Source organism: Globicephala melas, chromosome 4 (assembly GCF_963455315.2).
Source record: "Globicephala melas chromosome 4, mGloMel1.2, whole genome shotgun sequence".
NCBI classification, from domain to species: Eukaryota; Metazoa; Chordata; class Mammalia; order Artiodactyla; family Delphinidae; genus Globicephala; species Globicephala melas.
In genome coordinates, this window is record NC_083317.1 from 81,039,153 (window position 1) to 81,058,733 (window position 19,581).

General features: G+C 42.8%; 1 protein-coding gene across 3 annotated transcripts in view; it reads left to right on the forward strand.

Moving 5' to 3' along the window:
* ETV5 (ETS variant transcription factor 5) overlaps positions 1-19,581 on the forward strand; it is a 56,307-nt gene that overhangs the window by 12,495 nt on the left and 24,231 nt on the right. For 2 of the 3 annotated variants that reach the window (XM_030861376.2, XM_060298307.1), the window contains 2 exons: positions 14,958-15,087; positions 15,982-16,269. The exons of the other annotated variant lie outside the window; for it this stretch is intronic. In XM_030861376.2, the coding sequence (XP_030717236.1) occupies positions 14,958-15,087; positions 15,982-16,269 (418 nt within the window). The remainder of the gene's footprint in view (positions 1-14,957; positions 15,088-15,981; positions 16,270-19,581) is intronic. 3 annotated transcript variants of the gene reach the window in all.

Sequence of the window (19,581 nt, forward strand, 5' to 3'; positions counted from 1 at the left end):
CCCCTGGGATGACCTTAGTGATAGATAGAAAAATACTAGCTAGGGCTATTTCTCATTTTCTGATTCCTCTCTTAAACACACACACTAGCCAGGTCTTCCCAGGCTGCATCTAGACTTTGTGTGGCTAATGCTGTTCCCCAGTAAAACTGTATGTATGAGGGGACAAGTCACAGTTTAGGTACCCTTGACAACACTTGGTGCGTTTCTGCTCTTAGGAGTGTTGGGGTTATAAATAGAAGGGAATGGTTCTCTCCTACGAGAAGCCTATTTCTCTAGGGTTTGAGTTTTCTCCCGTCAGACTTTTAAGATGAACTTTAAACTTGAAGGTAAAATTTTCCACCGTGATTAAATCCCACTTCAAATATTGTTGATGCTTTAATGCCAGTTTAGATGAAAATCAAATAAACTGGGAATAAATTATAGAAGGGGTGTAAGGTTCGGTCTTGCATTTTTTTCCATTCAGGAGGAATGCGCTGTTTCCCCCTTTCCTGATGGTGTGTTCCGCTGTGAGCAGCCCTTCGTGGTAGAATTTGCTGTGGCTGACGGAAAGCCCACAGTGGGGGGAGCCAGCCTTTCACCTCTAACCGAACCCGAGTTGGGAGAACAGGGCTCTATTTAGGCCTCTCTCTCAATGGTAAAAGTTAAGCAAATAAGTTGTCTATCATATTAGTTTCTCTGTGGCCTAGAGTTTTGGGATGTGACACTGATGCAATTAGAAATATTCGTTCTGTATAAAATATTTTCATGGCAGAGCCCCGTATTATAATACACAAGCCCTACCTCAGTCAGATTGGGCCAGATCTTTTCTAAGCTCCTTTTTCTCCCTTTCATTTCTAACTCTTATATTCAAGGCCTCTGGGTTTCCATTTTTGGAATTCTAAAATAACAATCCTAAATTGTTAGGATGAATGAGTCCCTGAAAGAAAATGAACTGCACAAATCCAAGCTGTTTCAAGAATAATACTAAAGTGTGGAAAGAGTGTGAACTTGAAGTAAATCTGAAACTAGTTCATCTGGGTCAAAATAAACACCCCAAAACCTCTCTACTACCATTGGCATTAAATTATCTTCCTTATTTGAGAAACCAGTTTTCTATTTAGAAATGACTGTTTGAAGGATGCAGTTTCAATGAGAGGCAGCTGTTCCGTGATAGGCCCTCTTTCTGACCTGCAGTTCCCCTCTGAGTCAGGACATTCCCGATTTAGTACATTCAGCCAAGGTGGGTTCCTCTTACTAACATGACCACTTCTTTCGGGAGGAGAAAGAAAGCATTAATACAAAGAATCTTTTTCCTTCTATTTTAGCCAGACTTAGAATAGAGGCCCTTAAAAAAATCGCCTGTCATTATTGTTAGTACTGGTAGAGGTGAAGAAAGGATAAGGCCAATGTCCAATAAATTTCATTTAGCAACTGCTCTTCCTAGTTGATGACCAAGGACATGACCAGCCAACCTCTTTACCCTGGCAAACTTGCCACTGGGCCATAGGTCCCCCTTGAGGACTCTTTGGCCCCTAAGCCCTCCCTGTGTATAGGCCCATTACCCTGACCTCTTCCCAGCACCTGCCCAGCCTTTCCAGCCCCTTGTTGCAGAAGAGGCAAATAGATGGCCTTGAGGACCACTTCTCTTCCTAGCCAAAGCTATCCTCGCTCTGTCTGCGCTTTAGGACCTGGGCATCACCCTTGTCCCGGGTCACGTTTTCTCCTCTCTGGAGGCAGAGTAAAGAGGTAGGGGAAGCCTGGAGCACCCCCTGGAGGCTAGAGTGCTGCCCACATTTTGAGTGGTCAGCCTGGGTGGTACTGTTCTACCTTTTGGGTTGCAAGTGTATATTATACAGTGACCTGCCAAACTGACTTCCATGGGCAAAATTTAGTTTTTCATCTTCTGCCCAATAGTATTTCAGCTGGTGATTTGATTTTGAGATACCGTGTCCTGGTTGTGCCACCAGTGGCTGCCATTGCTGGAAGAGGCAGTGGAAGAGGGGGCAGGGGAGGGAGGAAACTTTCTGTGGGATGAGACCATGGAGCTGGGCCTAGCAGAAGCAAACCTCCAAATCACCCACCTCCCCTCCCCATTCTATGACGTTACTAGATAATATGAACATTCTAGTTCATATAAGACCCCAGCAGTGTAAGAATGCCCCCAATAAAGCCCTTTCCTATAAAGTATAACCCCCTTGTCCAGTCAGTCCCTCTTTTCCACAGAGAAATGTAAATCCCTTTTTAAGTATAAAACCACCATTTTCATCTCTTCCTGCTTTTACCCGAGCCAGAAGGGCTTTGTTTGGGTGTCTAAAGGAAGCTACAACCTCGGGGCCCCTTAAGCTGGAGCTTTGGCTTCTTCGGAGCTGGATTTCTCCATTGTTGAATCTATCTTGTGTCATATATTCCACATTCCAGGGAGCAGTAAGAGCATAAAATACCATAACACCAGGCCCATCCAAACAAAATTTAGCAACATTTCACTTTCCAGAGCCAGTGTGAACACTGCAGCTTCTTGTCATCGAAGCACCAATCTCACATACAGCCAGCCTTTCCCCCCTGAGAAAGCAGCATTCTACAAGCCCAATACTTGATCTGGGGCACAACCTAGACCCATGTTGCTCTTGTGAGCTCGAGTCCATAACAGAGATTTAGGGTCATCCTAGGTAAACAAAATGGAAGAGAGGCCTACAGAGCATGGCCTCATGGTTTTAACTTCTTCATGGTATCAATTCTGTTGACTAATTTACAACCCAGGTGGGAGACATTCTATCAATAACCCTAATTCCTGTCTCCTGGGAGAAATTCCACTGCCTTTGCAGGTGACCTCTCAGAAGTTTCAGATACCACTCTCTACTAATGCTATTTATACCTTTTCAAAGTTGGGCCAGTTTTTTTTTAAGCTCCTTTTCCTCCCTTTAATTTCTAAACTCTTGTATTCAAGACCTCTTGGTTTCCATTTTCAGAATCCTGAAGTGATCTTCTCATGTCCCTGCTAACCCTGTTTGTCTGCCACTCCATTTGTGCATTGAGGGGGGTCTCTCTGGAGACAGTCTCCATACCACCTTTTTAAAAATTTTTTATTTTATATTGGAGCATAGTTGATTAACAGTGTTGTATTAGTTTCAGGTATACAGCAGAGTGATTCAGTTGTACATATACATGCATCTATTCTTTTTCAAATTCTTTTCCCATTTAGGCTGTTACAGAGTATTGAGCAGAGTTCCCTGTGCTATATAGTAGGTCCTTATTGGTTATCCATTTTAAATATAGCAGTGTGTACATGTCACTCCCAATCTCCCAATCCACACCATCTTTCAGGTAAGTGCCTATCATTTTTTATAGGAACTCGCCAAAAAATATTCCTGGGCTTGCATCCCCCAAAGTTTCCAGCTGTAGAATTCCAAATACTTGATATAACCTCATTTACTCTTATGAGTAAGAAAGGTGTTTTCTTCCCTCGCCTCTTTTCCCACTGTAGCAAGACCTGGCTCTAGTTTTGTAGGTTATTATTTCACTCTGGTATTACCCAGCCATCTTCATGCAGGGTCATCAAGATTTGAATCTCGCTCTTGGGCTGGTCCTGTTCCAATACCAATGTAATTATAACCCTATTTGTTGGATCTGACGGTCTTTTCCCATAGTCCATGTCATGATAAGTTCAAAGGCTTTTTTCTTGAGCTGATTATGTTACCCCAGGTTTCTAGCTCTAAATCATGAAAAACAGAGTGGGTTTTTTTGTCCACACACCAATTCCTGAAGCCTCTCTTCTGCTGACTGTAGGTTTTTCCCACTGCTTGGGAGAAATCTGATTCCTGGAGCCAGATGTTCCAGGAACTAGTTTTATCAGTTCCTAATTTGGCTCCTATGTTATTTATTGTACAGAAGATGATATTGGCCATCCATATAGGGAAGACTTCTTTAATTGTTAATTGATGAATTCTGCTACTTCCTGGTTGATCTTACGTCCTAGGGCCCTGAAATATATCACCAGGGTGATAGTCAGTCCTTTGGTCCTTACTGAGAAACAGGACAAGTAAGGAAAGAATAAGCTGGAAAAATCAACATATCCCCCCACCACCATGATTAATCTCCAATCTAAAACCCTGAATACTATCCCTGTTACTCATCATCATAAACCTTGTAATTCTATTTGATTTCTTAAACTATGTGAATTTATTAGTGTGATGAAAACAGAAGTTACTTTAAATAAATAAAATCTTGAATACTGCCACTGTGACGATTGTGAAGAGATCTTTCCCTATACCTACTGATACCAGATTCTATCCCAGAACAGAAGCCTTGCTTTCTCCACGTAGGACTTTGCCCAGGACAAATGCAGCTATTCTTGCCATTTGAGATTCAGAATGAACCTGCCCTGAAATCTCAGCCCCTGTATGTGGTATGCTCACCCAGATGTTGGCTGTACCAGATGTTTATCATATTTCCCATGAGTTATGTGGAAAGCCTGTTTCCGTACCAGAGTCCTGCTGCCATTCTTGATTCCCAAAACGTAAATGCACAGGGGATTCTCCAAGCCAACAGACTTGAACACAATTTAGGTCTCCAGCTCCACACTCCTTTCTGATCTCTTAGCCTAATAAGCTAGGTTGGACCAGTTGTAGCTCCCAGAAACTCTTGTGCCTTTTTCCCCAAGGCTCAGGGCACCAGAAGTCCAGGCAACCCATTTCAAGCTTCCTCTCCTGGCCCTGGCCCTGCTCAGGCTTTATGGGCAGAAGGAGCCAAACCAGCTACTTGGAGGGAAGAATGAAGGAGAACCTCGAGGAAGAGAACTTTAATTCCTTTTAATTCTGCCAGCCTTCACAGCTTGCTGATGGCTGCATTGTGCCCTTCTGAGGACTCGGGATGAAATCTAATGAGTTGTTCGTCTGTTCTGGTAGCGTTCTGAATGTGTTGTGCATATACATTCACAAGGAGTGGACATTCTCCATTTTTTTTTTCCAAAAATGCTTTGTGATCTTGAGTTGAGCTTCTGTTTTAGTTCCTGTTATATGTGTATTAATATGTATATGGAACTACTGATCAATTTTACTTTTGTTAATATTTTGTACTTGTGTAATTGCTGTCTTTTTACCCAGGCCATAGTAGAGGTGGCACTGGGCAGTAGTCATGGTGATAGCAGGGGCAGTTTTCATTTTGCCCTCTCTTGGGTGTTCCCTTCTCCTTTCTAGGTGGGCCAGGGCCAAAAACGTATTTGAGAATCACTGGCTTAGATGTTAAGAGTATGACAACATTTGTCCTTGTGTAATTTTAGATTCCCAGGGCTGTATTATCCAAACATGGTAAAGGTACGGTATAAACAGGGCAGTCTCCTTCCAGTTTGGTAATAGGCCAGGGGGTGACTTCCGTCGTGTGGTAATGCATGGTTTTGAAGTTCTTAGCACGTCTACTGACCTGTTAGTCAACCATAAGATAATTTTTTTCTCCAAGTATCTTGGAGGAGATGAGATATAATAGCTGCTTTATCGATTTATTTTTAAAACATATTGCTACATTTACTTCATTTCTCTGTGTATAGATTTTTTTTTTTCCAAGTTATTGGAAAGTAAGTTGCAGGCATTACGACATTTCACCCCCAGATACTTTAGCGTGCATCTCCGAAGGACATTCTTCTACATAGTCAAGAAAATTAACTTATTCAGTAATATTCCCCAGCTGTCTTTTATAACTGATATTGACATTGTTATTGATATAGGATTTGATTAAGAATCATACATTATGTTTATTGTTATGCCTCTTTTATCTTCAATCTATAACAATCTGCCTACCTTGCCGCCTCCCCCCAATAACACTGACCTTTTTTAAGAAATGAAATTGAGTTATTTGTAATGAGGTGGATGGACCTAGAGTCTGTTATACAGAGTGAAGTAAGTCAGAAAGAGAAAAACAAATACCGTATGCTAACGCATATATATGGAATCTAAGAAAGAAAAAAAAAAAACGGTACTGGGCTTCCCTGGTGGCGCAGTGGTTGAGAGTCTGCCTGCCGATGCAGGGGACACGGGTTCGTGCCCCGGTCCGGGAAGAGCCCACATGCCACGGAGCGGCTAGGCCCGTGAGCCATGGCCACTGAGCCTGCGCGTCCGAAGCCTGTGTTCCGCAATGGGAGAGGCCACAACAGTGAGAGGCCCGCATACCGAAAAAAAAAAAAAAAACGGTACTGATGAACCTAGTTGCAGGGCAGGAATAAAGAGGTAGACATAGAAAATGGACTTGAGGACATGGGGTGGGAGGGCAAAGCTGGGGCGAAGTGAGAGTAGCATCGACATATATACATATATACACTACTGAATGTAAAATAGTTGGCTGGTGGGAAGCAGCAGCATAGCACAGCATAGCTCCGTGCTTTGTGATGACCTAGAGGCGGGTAGGATAGGGAGGATGGGAGGGGAGGCTCAAGAGGAAGGGGATATGGGGACGTGTATGCCTATGCCTGATTCGCTTTGTTGTGCAACAGAAACTAACACAGTACTGTGAAGCAATTATACTCCAATACAGATTAAAAAAATAAAAACTGACTTCTTTTGAAGGGTCCTGGCCAGTTGTTTTGTAGTTGTTGACTTTTTTAGGGTACATTTTTAAAGGATATGTAGAAATGCAAACAACATACAGAAATGCTGACCTTAGGCCTGGAAATTCCCTATGTTTTGGATTTACTCACCTCTCATATCCATGTTATAATGTTGACCTCTAAACACTGGTAAAAGAACAGAGTGAGTCAGATGGAGAGAGACTGTGCATGTTTACTTAGTTACATGCATGTTTAGTTCCTGGAGAGAACTAAACATGCATATAACTAAGTAAATGAATCCCTCAAAAGGAGAGGGCTTTTGAGGGATTCATTACAATTTTTTAGCAAAGCTTACTAAATAGTTGATTTTACTATTTATGGATGATTTTTTGCTGTATTCAATTTTTGAATTTATGTTTACAAAGGTTAGCTGTATCAGATATTAAAGAAAATGGCACAGTCCCCCATATCTCCACCAAGTCTGCTTTTAGTACTTGTGCCCCTTAACTAAATTTGATAACATTTCAAATTTTTATTTTTGGAAACTGTCTCCAGGCAGAATCAGTGTTAACCATCCATTCAAACGGGTTTGAGCATGTCTCTTATTTGGTTTAGAAATCTAAAAGGCATCTCCTTTTCCAGATACTTTTTTTATGTGCCAGAACCCGTCCACTTATCTCATCTCCCTTAAACCTCTTTGGTTCCCAGAACAGGGTATTATCTCCTGTCCTTGTCATTTGCTATAGCAATTGCAAAGAATATTGAGATTAGGAATATATTTTATGCTTGAAATGAATTTCTCATCTACTCAGGCCTAAAATAAAGACATATTTCTGACCCCTTTTAGTAGTATGGTAGAACTTAAAGTAAGCCTCAGCCTGCCTACCCCTTTTTTCTTACTCACTAGCTATCTATGCTTTGTCTCAGAATTTGTCCAAAACAGGCCAGCACTAAGGAAAGGTAGCAGTATGTTGGAAAGTAAGCCTTTTGGTTTTGTTGTGCACAGAACTCAAGGGACACTGCACCTGGTGACTTAAAGCCCTCTGGTCTTTGCCAACTGGGTACCCTGACAAGGTAAGAGTCATCAGGGGAGAAGAGGCCACACCTGCTCCTTCCAGACGGCTTTTGCATTTGTGTTTTGCCAGTGTCATTTTTAAGTTCATATGTCCCTCTGTCCTCTTTCCTTGAGTTCTACTGACAGCCACAGTCAAAGAGCAGTACAGGCAGGTGTCTCGGGCTTCCCTCCACCATCATTCTTTTTTTTTTTTTGCGGTACGCGGGCCTCTCACTGCCGTGGCCTCTCCCGTTGCGGAGCACGCGCAGGCTCCAGACGCGCAGGCTCAGTGGCCATGGCTCACGGCCCCAGCCACTCCGCGGCATGTGGGATCTTCCCAGACCGGGGCACGAACCCGCGTCCCCTGCATCGGCAGGCGGACTCTCAACCACTGCGCCACCAGGGAAACCCCACCACCATCATTCTTGAACTAAACAGTATGTATTCCATACTATGGAGGGAAATGAAGCAGGATGGTAGTGGCCTAAGACAGGAACAGTGACCCAAAGCTGGTGGCACAGGGAGTAGTAAGCTTAGGAATGGACCTTCCCTTTAGGATTATGGCTCTGGAATCCTGAGAAGTCTCTCAGCCATGACTGTGTACATCCACACCACATTTGTTCACGAGTGCTGTGAGAGGCTCTGGAGACACGGGCTGGCACGTGGGACATAGTCTCATGGACATGCCATTTGGAGGCAGGTGTTGGTGTTCTGGTCAACCTTCCATGTATGGTAAGAAGATCGTGCCTGTCAATCGTGACCAAATAAGGTCCTATCCTGAGGTCATGCCTGCACAGCTGATTTGGGAAAGATGAGTCTGTTCCAGATGCAAGTAATGAAACTGAAGAAGGTGGAGAGGAAAACCCCAAAACAAAATCAGAACGGCGGCACCCAACAGAAAGCAGGCAGAGCCTGTGTGTGATGCAGGAGAAGTAGGATGGTCTTAGTCTCTCTCCCGCGCAGACCGCAGTATAACTGATTGGCAATTTCTTTAACACTCAACGACTACATAAATGCTGTATGTATTCACAACAAAGGCTGTGGCGAATTGAAATTTTGATGATCACGAAACACCAAAGGAAAGGCTTATTATTAGACAAGGTGGTTTTTGTCTTTCTGAAAAAAATTCCTTTTGACTCAAACTGTCGTGCATCATAACATTCAACAAAAGTGTTTTCCTTTGTTTTGATCCTCTGTGCTGTAATAGTGAAGTTCACTGCCAGCACTGGCATGGGGTAGCTGCCTTGGACAGAATCCACAGGCCTGTACTTGTGGGCAGGAAACAGATTTTGTCAGCAGAGGGAATTATTATTTCTCTTGAATGGACTAGTTTGTCTATATTTTTTTTCTATTTTGAAACAGTTGGGTTATGTCTTTGAAAGACTGTTTCTACACCATCACAGAAGGAAGATTTTCTAAAGTTTGAGAAATCTTAGTATTAACTCAGTGATGCTATTTGACCAGGACAGGGCTGTGTTTTTTTTTTTAAATAGGAACAATTGAAATAACACATAGCAATCATAAGAGTACAGCTTGATAAATTTTCATACTGTATAAGCCTTTAGATCAAGACCTAGAACTTAACAAAATACAAGGAGACTCCATGTGCTCCCTGAACAGGCACCACCCCCAGACTCAGGAGTAACCTCCATCCTGACTTTAAACACTGTAGAGTAATTTTGTTTCCTTTTGAATGTTATTGTAAATGGGCTCATGCAGTGTCTGGCTTTTTTTGTAGTGTCTGGCTTTTATTTATGAGCCCGTGTTGTTAAGTGTGATTGTAATTTCTTCATTCTTATTTCTGTGTAGTATTGAAATTTTGTTTGAGATTACATTGAGCCTATACATAAATTTGCGAAGAACTGATATCTTTGCAGTATCAACCTTCCAACCTATGAACATAATATATTCTTCATTTATTGAGAGTTCTTTGATTTTCCTCAGGGTTTTATAGTTTTCAGTTTAGATATCTTGCATGTCTTTTATTAGGTGTGTTCCTAGGTATTTGATGTTATCTGTTGCTGTTGTAAATGTATTTTTTGAATGTCACATTGTTTTAGTTACTGTGTATATAAATCGTTCTTTTTATGTATTGGCCTTATAGCCAATGATCTTGGTAAATTAGCTTATTGATTATTATACTTTGTGGATTCTTTAACATTTTCTGTGTACCCAACCAGGCCAGCTGTGAATAATGAGAGTTATATTTTTCTTTCTAATCTTTTTGCCTTTTATTCATTTTTCTTAACTTACTGCACTGGCTAGGATCAGGCTTGATTTTTGATCACTGTGTCAGATAGAAAAATATTCCAAGGAGTTCCCTATTAAGAAAAGCAACTGTGAAGTTAAGTTGGTTGATCTGTGAACATCGTATCTAAATTTTAGATGGTATTATGATGGTCTACAAAGCAGCACATTGTACTTTGTAATGCATGCCCACAGATATGGACTTAGATCTTGTCAGCCAGCCACCTTGTCTCTCCTACCCCTGACAAGCAGAGACTCTCATATATTTGTGCATGGATCCTTAACAAAGTTCTTATAGTCAAATAGGGGTCCAGACAGCTCACTCAAAGTGTTCTTGCCTCAGAGGTGGCATTAAGAGGGAATGTCAAGAAGCAGTTTCAGGAGGGGTGGGGCATTTGGGGTGCGAGATGGTATCCATGGCAACAGTGTGGCATCTGGCTGATCAGTGACTGGCTGTAGAAGATGCCAGGCTTTCCAAAGTGCCTGCAGCTATCTGAATGAGAAGATTTTGATCAGCAGGATATAGAAGGGAGAATGAGATCTTCTAGATGGAATACTAGGTTGGGAGGCAAGGACTGTAAGAAGTAGAGGCCACTGGAGTCAAGAGATGCCAGTTGCCAGTAGGAGTGAGGCAGGGATCCTGGGTATTTTGGTGGCCTAGAGATGGGGAAGGTGTAAGCCCTTGAGTGGATTCAGGTGTATCAGGTGTGCCTCCAGCTGGCGAGTGCAGAGTAAACATGAGGACACAGACCCTGATAATTGGCGAATAGTATTCCTTCATCTTCTTCTCTGGTGTTGTCTTCTTTCTCGACCTCTTTCTGTATTTCTTTTAATCCCTTTTCGATGTAATCTTTTTCTCTCAGATTCCCTCTGGGAAGCAATGTGATGGAATGACTAACAACTGTTTGGGACAGTATCCTGATCACTTACAGCTATGAGACTGTGGCGGATTACTTAGCTTTTGATTCTTGATCTTCTCATCTCTAAAATGGAGACAGTGAAAGTAGCTTTCTCACTGGGTTGGGAAGATTGAATAAAATAATGTATATAAACAAACTGGCCAAAGCCAATGATAAGGGATCTGTCTGGCTGCCTCTCTCTTGGTCTACCTGGTTCTTTTCCAGAGGTGTTAGTGCTTATCCATCGTTCCTTTGTTCTAGAGCACTTTCTCTCAACCAGATGTAATGTGGTATTTTTGTTGTTCTCATTGAAAACAAAGTCTGTGTCCTCTATTTTTGATGTACAAAGTGGGTGAGTGCAGTATCTCCCATTGCTGTCAATGTGGTAGATCACTGAAATGACAGTGGGGGGGCTCTTGCCTCCTTTCCCCTCCAATATCAGAAGCTCCAAGACCTTGAGCAATTCCTTTAACTCCTCTGGGCCTCAGGGTCCTTATCTATAAATGTAAGGGCCTGAATTAAGTGGATTGTGAGGCCCCAGTCCAACTCTAATTACACCTGTGGGAAGATGCTGAAAGTCAGACCTCTCACTAAATTATGCATGCCCTGAAGAAAGGACTGCCATGTCTGTTTTGTTTACTGTCATATCCCCAACACCTTCAGGATGCCTGACCCATGGAAGATGTTCAATGAATGAATGATTGGATGAATGAATGAAATAAATTTTTACAACAAGGAAGGCGGCCCACGTTTGCCAGGAATTGTTCTCAGGGCAGTGTTGGCTTTATGGGCCCATCTTCTATAACTGAGCTTAAACTCAAATTTTCTAACTGTAGAAAATGTTTAGCAACTCAAATAGTCAAGTAGCATCTCTTTTCAAACTTCCTAAGGAGTTCATGCTCCTCTTTGTTTTTGTTTTTGTGTGTGTGTGTGTGTGTGTGTGTTTGTGTTTTTTTGCGGTATGCGGGCCTCTCACTGTTGTGGCCTCTCCCGTTGCGGAGCACAGGCTCCGGACGCACAGGCTCAGCGGCCACGGCTCATGGGCCCAGCCGCTCTGCGGCATGTGGGATCTTCCCGGACCGGGGCACGAACCCGTGTACCCTGCATCGGCAGGCGGACTCTCAACCATTGCGCCACCAGGGAAGGTCTATGCTCCTCTTTTAATTGCAATTCATTGCCGTGCTTTATAGTCCTCAGTCTCTGTCATCCTTTAGTAAGTTGCCCATGCGAAGGTAAATACTCTGTTTTTGAAAGCACAGTGTATAATTACACAACATCATAGCACCATCTGCAAGGTGCTATGCCATTTTCTTTATTTCTGAAGGCAGCATCACATATCTCATTTTACAAAGAGGGAACAGGCTGAAAGCAAGGAGCATTCCTTGGACTTCTAAGTTCCTGCTTAAAATACACGACTAGCTCTGACTAGTGCATACCACCGTCAGGCACCTTCATACATCCTCTGGCCCAGCAGTCCCTTTGGAGACCAAGCCTTCGTCATAACCCCTCACAGGGCCCCTACTGGCTTTCCTGTCAGTGATCTGTGAAACTTCCAATTCTCGCTCCTGCTCTGTACCACTCTCCTCTCCCTCCTTCGAATGGTCGATTCCTGAGGGAAAGAATATTTATGACTAACATCGTGTCTAGCCTTGAAGGGTAAGTGTGGTCCCTGCCTTCAAGGTTAAGAATTAATTGGAAATATAACCCATTCAATCACTTATTATTGTAGTTGATTCAGGCTGCTATAGTACCACAGACTGGGGAGCTAACAAACAACAGAAATTTATTTCTCACTGTTCTGGAGGCTGGAAGTTTGAGATCATGATGCCAGCATGGTTGGGTGAGGGCTCCCCTCCAGGTCACAGACTTGTGTCCTCAGATAGCTGTGCCCTTGTGACCTACTCACCTCCCCAAAGCCCCTCCCCCTAATATCACATAGGGCATTAGGATTTCAACATATGAATCTTGGGGGTCGCAAACATTCAGACTGTAGCACTCATCAGCTATTTCTTGAGCTCCTCCTTTGGTTAGAGAACATAAGATTCCAGGTATAGGACAGTTTGGTGTGGTGGAAGATACCATACGATCAAAAGCCAAAACGGTGTAGTACGCACTAAGATACTGTGTAGGTTTGAGGGAATCAGGACATCCAGTTAGCCAAAAGCTTAGATTCTCTTTCCAAATGGGTATATACTATTCCTGAAGACATTATGAAAGTTTGCTTTCTGGGAAGCTTTGGTTTACCTCTGGTGTTAGTCCTGTCAGCAGAGCTGGTAACTTTTATAACAATATTGTGAAAATGTCAAAACATTTCTAAAACCTGAAGTGAGAAAATTGAATCATGCCATAACTTGTTTACTCTCCAAACTTCGGTAAAACAGTGATTATAAATGATTTTCTTTAGATAAAGTCAGAAAAGTACTTTCCAGGACATGTAACTTCTGTTTACGCTGGGGCATCATCACCTTCCCTCATTACCTTGCCAAAACTTTTATGGCAGAAGACTGGTAAGAGGAGAAGCAATGACACGGGGGCAGTGCCGTGAACCACCAGAGCATCCACTGCGTTGGAGAAATGGTTTTCTGTGTCAAATCGTCGATCTTCCCTTCTCGTTTACTAACAACATTCTAACAACAACAAGCTTAGCCATTTTCTGTGTCTGAATGTCTGAAAACATTTGATAGCAATTGAGGGTTGGCTGCCATGATGTCACCATCAAAAAATCACAAGAGAGACTCTAATGACTTCTAAATATAATCTGCCAGTTCTGAGCTTACTTTGCATGTTCGGGAAAAGCAGTTGGCATTATGTAGGAAAGGAATAATGAAAACCTGCCCTTGCCAGTCAGTCCCTGGCAGGACTTTGCTTTATAAACTTGTCATCTGTGATCTAGTCCTCAGTCTCATTTGTTCACTTCTGAGTCCAGAATTCAGGGGTTGGAGGAGGCACCTGAGAAACCAGTTGGTGGGAAGATTGTTCAGTCTTACCAGACAGGAAGGGGATGATCCTTTAGCTAATTCTCCCTAATAGAATCACTAAGAAAACCAATCTCCTGGAAGATGGCTTAGAAGTAAAGATTGAATGGAACGGAAAACTTTAGTGGGTCACCAGAGCACTAAGCTCTGTTAGCTATTTAATGAGAATTTGGATCCAGTGGAGAACAGCTGGCAGGAAAGCTTAACTCGTTCCCCTCCCTCTCCTTCCCAGATGCTGGACAGAGAGTAGCAATGCTAGCCCGTAGCTAGAAGACAACCCTTACGATGCAGCATCTTTAGAGTTTGCCCTTCTACTTTTGGGTAAAACGCCCTGTCTAAAATGAGTTAGCTCGTAGATACGGCAGAAAAGACAAAACTGGTTGGGTTTTGCCACTGCATGTAAGTCACCTTGGTTTGAAAAACTCTTACTCCTCTGCCCTCTCAGAATCACGTATGGAATGTGCAGTCGACTTCTAAACATAAAGCAACAGCTCTGTATGCTATCAATTTAGGAAAAGTAATTGGCACCATCTGTGAAAGGATTGGTTATGAGAGCCTGCCCTTCGTGGCCGGGTACTAGGAGACGCATGGAGCCGACACGAGCACAGAGGTTTCCAGGCCTCCTCCTGGAGAAGAATGCAGTTAACCTCTCCTGGGTCGTGGTTTGGTCCATCGTTGTATTCCTTTGCTTTTAAAAATTTTGAAATGCCCCTAAAGTTGCGTATTTCTTACTCAGAGCTAATATTTAGTTGCTTGAGGAAGGACTTTGAAAAATCACGTGTTTTTTTTAAAGTCATATATTTAATTTGTATATATGCCTCTGTATTTTGCCACAGGAATTTTAAGCCTTTGATAAGCTAACGTGTAATGTCTACCAGTATCTTTTTGGTGTTGTTTTGTCCTTTTCAGAAACAAAACTGTTCTTATCTGCAATCCTTGGTGTTCTATCACACCTGCATTTTTCTTGAAGAACCATCACCTACAGGTTCTTTAAGGGCCTCAGAGCTGCTAGGAAGCAGAACCAACACCAAAGAAGTTTGGTGAAAACAGACTTGGCTAATGTAAAGTGTCAGATGATGATTTCTGACTTTAAAGAACGTTTCATTGGTTTTAGATGGTAGGCTCTGTGTTAAGGGTTGGGCTTTCTCTGGCATGTGATTTGACACGAGTTCCAAGAACAATCAGCTAGTATAGGGTTTGCAGAAGGAAGCATTGTGCTCCCTGTTAATCAGCTGTCCTCTGTTCCTCCCTCATCCCTCTTCTGATTTTAGTGGTGCTTCATGCCCCACCTCCAACCAAGATCAAACGGGAGCTGCACAGCCCCTCCTCTGAGCTGTCGTCCTGTAGCCATGAACAGGCTCTCGGTGCTAATTATGGAGAAAAGTGCCTCTACAACTATTGGTAAGTGGAGCCAGAGGAAGGCTGGCCAGGAAGTGGCCGGCACGCTGATTGCTTACAGTATTACTCAGCAGATGCTCAGTGTAGCGCACCCCATCTTTCGTGGCAATGTAATGATCCTCTAGGTGTAGCCAGTCCAAATGCGGCTTTGTCTGCACGTAAAATGCAAAACTGTTAAATCGGCTCTCCGGGGGGGACTGAGTTCATGGGGTACCGAGCCCTCCTAAGGGAAAGAACCTTGAATGCTGGGATATTTGATCTGTGGCTTCGAGGGAGGGAATATATGCTTCTTCATGTCTATCATATGTTAATGTGAACTTTAAGCACCAAAGAAGTAATCTTCAAATCAGAATATATGAAAAAGTCCCCATGCTTGTGCCCTTTACTTAAGAATATCCAGGCCCCAGGAATGAAGCTTTAATTTTAAATCATTCTTTGCTCTGGAAGATAAACACAGGCCTGCCTGAAAGGGGGAGGAGAAGAGTTGTTAAGTGATGTTACAGCAGAAATTTATCTTCAATAAAGATTCTAATTCCTGGGAACCCTGGAATTCTTGGAGAGGGGGCCAGAAAACTCCTCCCAAGGCATACTTTCTCCCCTCATCTATCCACCCCTGCCCACGCATACATGGAGAGTTCTTTTAGAAAAGGGGAAAAAGGAAACCGGAAGCAGAGGCTAAAATTATCTTTGAGAAGAATCACTAGAAGTGTTAAACAAGTCCCTGTGACGCAGTGTGTTTGTCACTTTGCAGAGGTACAAATATTCCCTCGGGCTGCCAGCAATTTGACTATGTTAATGCTGTCATTTCCTGGCAACCGTGGGCTGCAAGCTGGACCTGGTGACCATGCTAATGGCTTCATTGCAGCTAAATGGTTCCTTCTCTTTTTCTGTTTACAGTGCCTATGATAGGAAGCCTCCCTCTGGGTTCAAGCCATTAACCCCTCCTACCACCCCCCTGTCGCCTACCCATCAGAATTCCCTATTTCCCCCACCTCAGGCAACTCTGCCCACCTCGGCACATGCCCCTGCAGCTGGCCCAGTACCAGGTGTGGGCCCCACCCCCAGCCCTCATTCACTTCCAGAACCTGGACCACAGCAGCAAACCTTTGCGGTCCCCCGGCCGCCACATCAGCCCCTGCAGATGCCAAAGATGATGCCTGAAAACCAGTATCCATCAGAACAGAGGTGGGTGCATATCTGGGCTTCCTTTACTGCCTCCTTCCCCCTCCCCTTTACCTCCCAGGGAGCGGGGAAGCAGTCATATTTACCAGGTACCTATGAAGATCTCATTCCATTGAGGCATCTTGTGATGTTAGACTACTAATAATATGAATAGGACCTGTTTGTATATCACCCTGTACCTGAGGTACTGCACATGGGTTATAGACATTACAACATCCTGTGAAGTAGGTAGGGGAGAGGTAGCTGGTACTCTCCCCGTTGCAGAGGCAGAGGAAGAGGGGCCTGCTCAGGATGCACAGTCCGTTGACCATGGCTCCTCGTTGGATGCTGCCTGCTAGAACTGCACTTTGGTTTATGCTACCCATAAATATTTTATTACCATTTTACTTACATATTAGGGAAGATTGCTGAGTTATAGGAGGTATTATTACTCATTTGATTTTTAACACATTTTTACAGTAGGGGATTACCCAAGGACCTTATTTAGAGTTTTTCACTTTTGAGATAGAGATCTTGACTTCACTCGAGGTAGTTCTACATTCTGAATAAGGAAATAGAGGCATCAGGAATAACTTGTCCGAAGTCATTCATTCTCAGAAAAACTAAGATGTAAAAGGAATCTACTCTGCAAACACCAAACTTAACCTCTTAGGTCCCAGCCTTCAAAGTCCATTACCTGCAGTATTCTAGAACTTTGGATGCTTGTCACCTTCCTTTATACAGGATATACTGCGGACCTGTCTTTTTTTTATTTCAAGTCCCTCTGGGATGAGGAGATAACATAACGGGTAGTTGTCTGTGGTTACCAAGGGCTGCCAGGTGGTGACCATTGTTTGTCCTTTCTGTCTTTCTTGCTCTGCATAGGTGGGTGTGGGGGAGGAGGACAGGAGAGGAAGGACGTATGAGTGTTTCTTCCCCCGGCCTGGTCCAACCCAGATGCCTGCCGGTATTTAATTGGAGGTCACTTTCTTTATTTCTAGGTGAAATGCAGAAAAGTAAGCACTCTTGTCTGGTTCCAATTCCCTTCCCCCTTTGCTGTGAAAGTCACCATAAAGAGCTATATAACTTGTCTGGTTAGTGTTTATTCACCTGCTGAAGCCAGGGGGCCACAAACGCCAGTGATATACGGGGCCTGAGGGGAGAGTGTTGACTGGGGGCTGGCTCAGTGGTGGGCCTTGGTTTGCACAGGGAGCTCATCTGAAGGAGGCAGCTACCACGAAGCTTTTGCTAGTTCTTGCCTTGTATTAATAGTCTTATAGTTTTTCAAAATTTGGATTTTTATGTAGAAATTCTAGGTTTGTTTGAGGTTTTTTTGTTTTGTTTTGTTTAGTTTTAAGCTGGCAACTAACTCAAATTTAAAACAGCAGTAACACTTTGCAGACTAAACAAAACCTCTCTGTGGGCAGAATCACCCTTAGGCCTGCAAGCTTGTGAACTTGAGCCTGGATGCCATTTTTATTTCAATAATTTTTCTGGTTTTATGTTTTTAAACAGTATCTTTCTGATTTCCTGCAGGGATTATTAATTGAAGAGGAGGGCTGGGGTGGGGTATATGTTTGGTATTTGAAATAATTAGCAAACTTTATCTTTATTACACCAGATAGAAAGGAAGATTACTTCGTGTTGAGTCTGTTTTATTCCTGTTTGCTCCCAATCTCTGTTTCTTATCCAGGGGCCTGTGTAAATAGATGGTGTCAATAGCTAACTAAACTGGGGGAGAAAATCCCCTAGTTCTGCTGTGGTTATTCATCCCCTTGCAGCCCTGGCAGGCAGGGAGCCTTAGTCTCAGTGATGAAGTAGGTTTGCCTCCTCCCAAAAGGAGGACATTTGATCCCTGAGATTTGAGTGTCTGTCCTCAGGTGTCCGAAGGCAGGAGCCAGAAAGTAGGTATTTCTTTTGGGGGGTGATTCCTCCCTGAAATCTGCTTGTCCACCTTGCACTCACTTCACCTTACCCTCTGCCTTTAGGAATGGTGGGTCTGAAATAAAAAGACCTCACACATACGGGAGTGATAGAGATCCTTGAGAGAATTGGGGTGAAGGGCAGGTGCCTGGAGAGGTGAAATACAAGCAAGACTGGGTGCTTAGGCTTCTACCCCAGACCACTATAGTCTCCAAGCTGAGGGTACAGGAGTCCCCATGGGGGGCTATTAATAATGCAGATTTCTTGCTCTACCCCAGAGATGGAGTTGTGGTTCTAGGGCAGGACCTGGAAATACTATTGTCACACTTTGGGACATCATGGTGCCACCCTCTCTTCTACCCTGACACCTACTCCAACCCATCTTTTTTTCTTTTTAAGCAGCAAGTACCCAATACTGTGAATTTTGTTCTTGTTGCCCTTGTCTGTTATTAATGAGATTTGATATCTGTGTGATGCAGAATACATCAAAAACATGACAATTGATTTTGCTTGTAGATACTGGATACCGTGCAGAAAATGAGACAAACTAAAATCCCTAGTCTGATTTTGTAAAAGTAATAGGAGTTGTAGTCATGTATGATTACAAGCTTAATAATTACATATTCAATAACTTATGCCTGCCTGAAAGTGGGGCAGATTAGTTTGTAACTGTAGCTTGTTCTTTGCTGACTTTTAATTTAAATTAGAGGGAATATTGCTTCAAAACTGACCCCATAACAAAAATGTGATATTTTGCAGGATAGAAGGAAATAGAGTCTTATTTGAGCTTTTTTTTTTTTTAACAGCTCTGTAACCAAGGCAGAGGAGTTAAAAAAAAAAAAAAAACCCGTTTTACAGATAAGGAAAAAAAATCAGACCTCAGAGCATCTAAAGGACTTCCTAAAGGTCACATAGCCAAATACAGGGTCCTACATTTGGAAGCCAAAACATTAACATATAAGTACACCATTTTGGTTATGCTTGCAGGAGGGAGGTTGCTAACAATCTACTGAAAGCTGAGTAAGGGACCTTGAGAAATCCATTTCGACCTTGAATTTTATCCATCACTTTATCTCCTAAACTACCAGAACTTTATCCATCTCTTAAACTACAAAATCCTACTTAATTCCCACATCACTTATCTAAGCCCACATTGTAACACCTATATTTTTCTGTTTTGCTCACAGAGTGCCTTATTTCTTCAGTTGAATAGAGCAAACTCTTTCAGGTTTAAAAATCATGACTTAGACCCCTTTCTTTAGACCACATTTAGCTCAGTATCTTGTCTTCAATGTTTATTGATAGCGATTGTTTGCTAAGATTATACTTTAAACAAGTAAAATATAATCCAATCAAGAGTACATTCTTAATGTTTTGTATAATCTTAGTATATCATTCTTTACAACTCAAAAT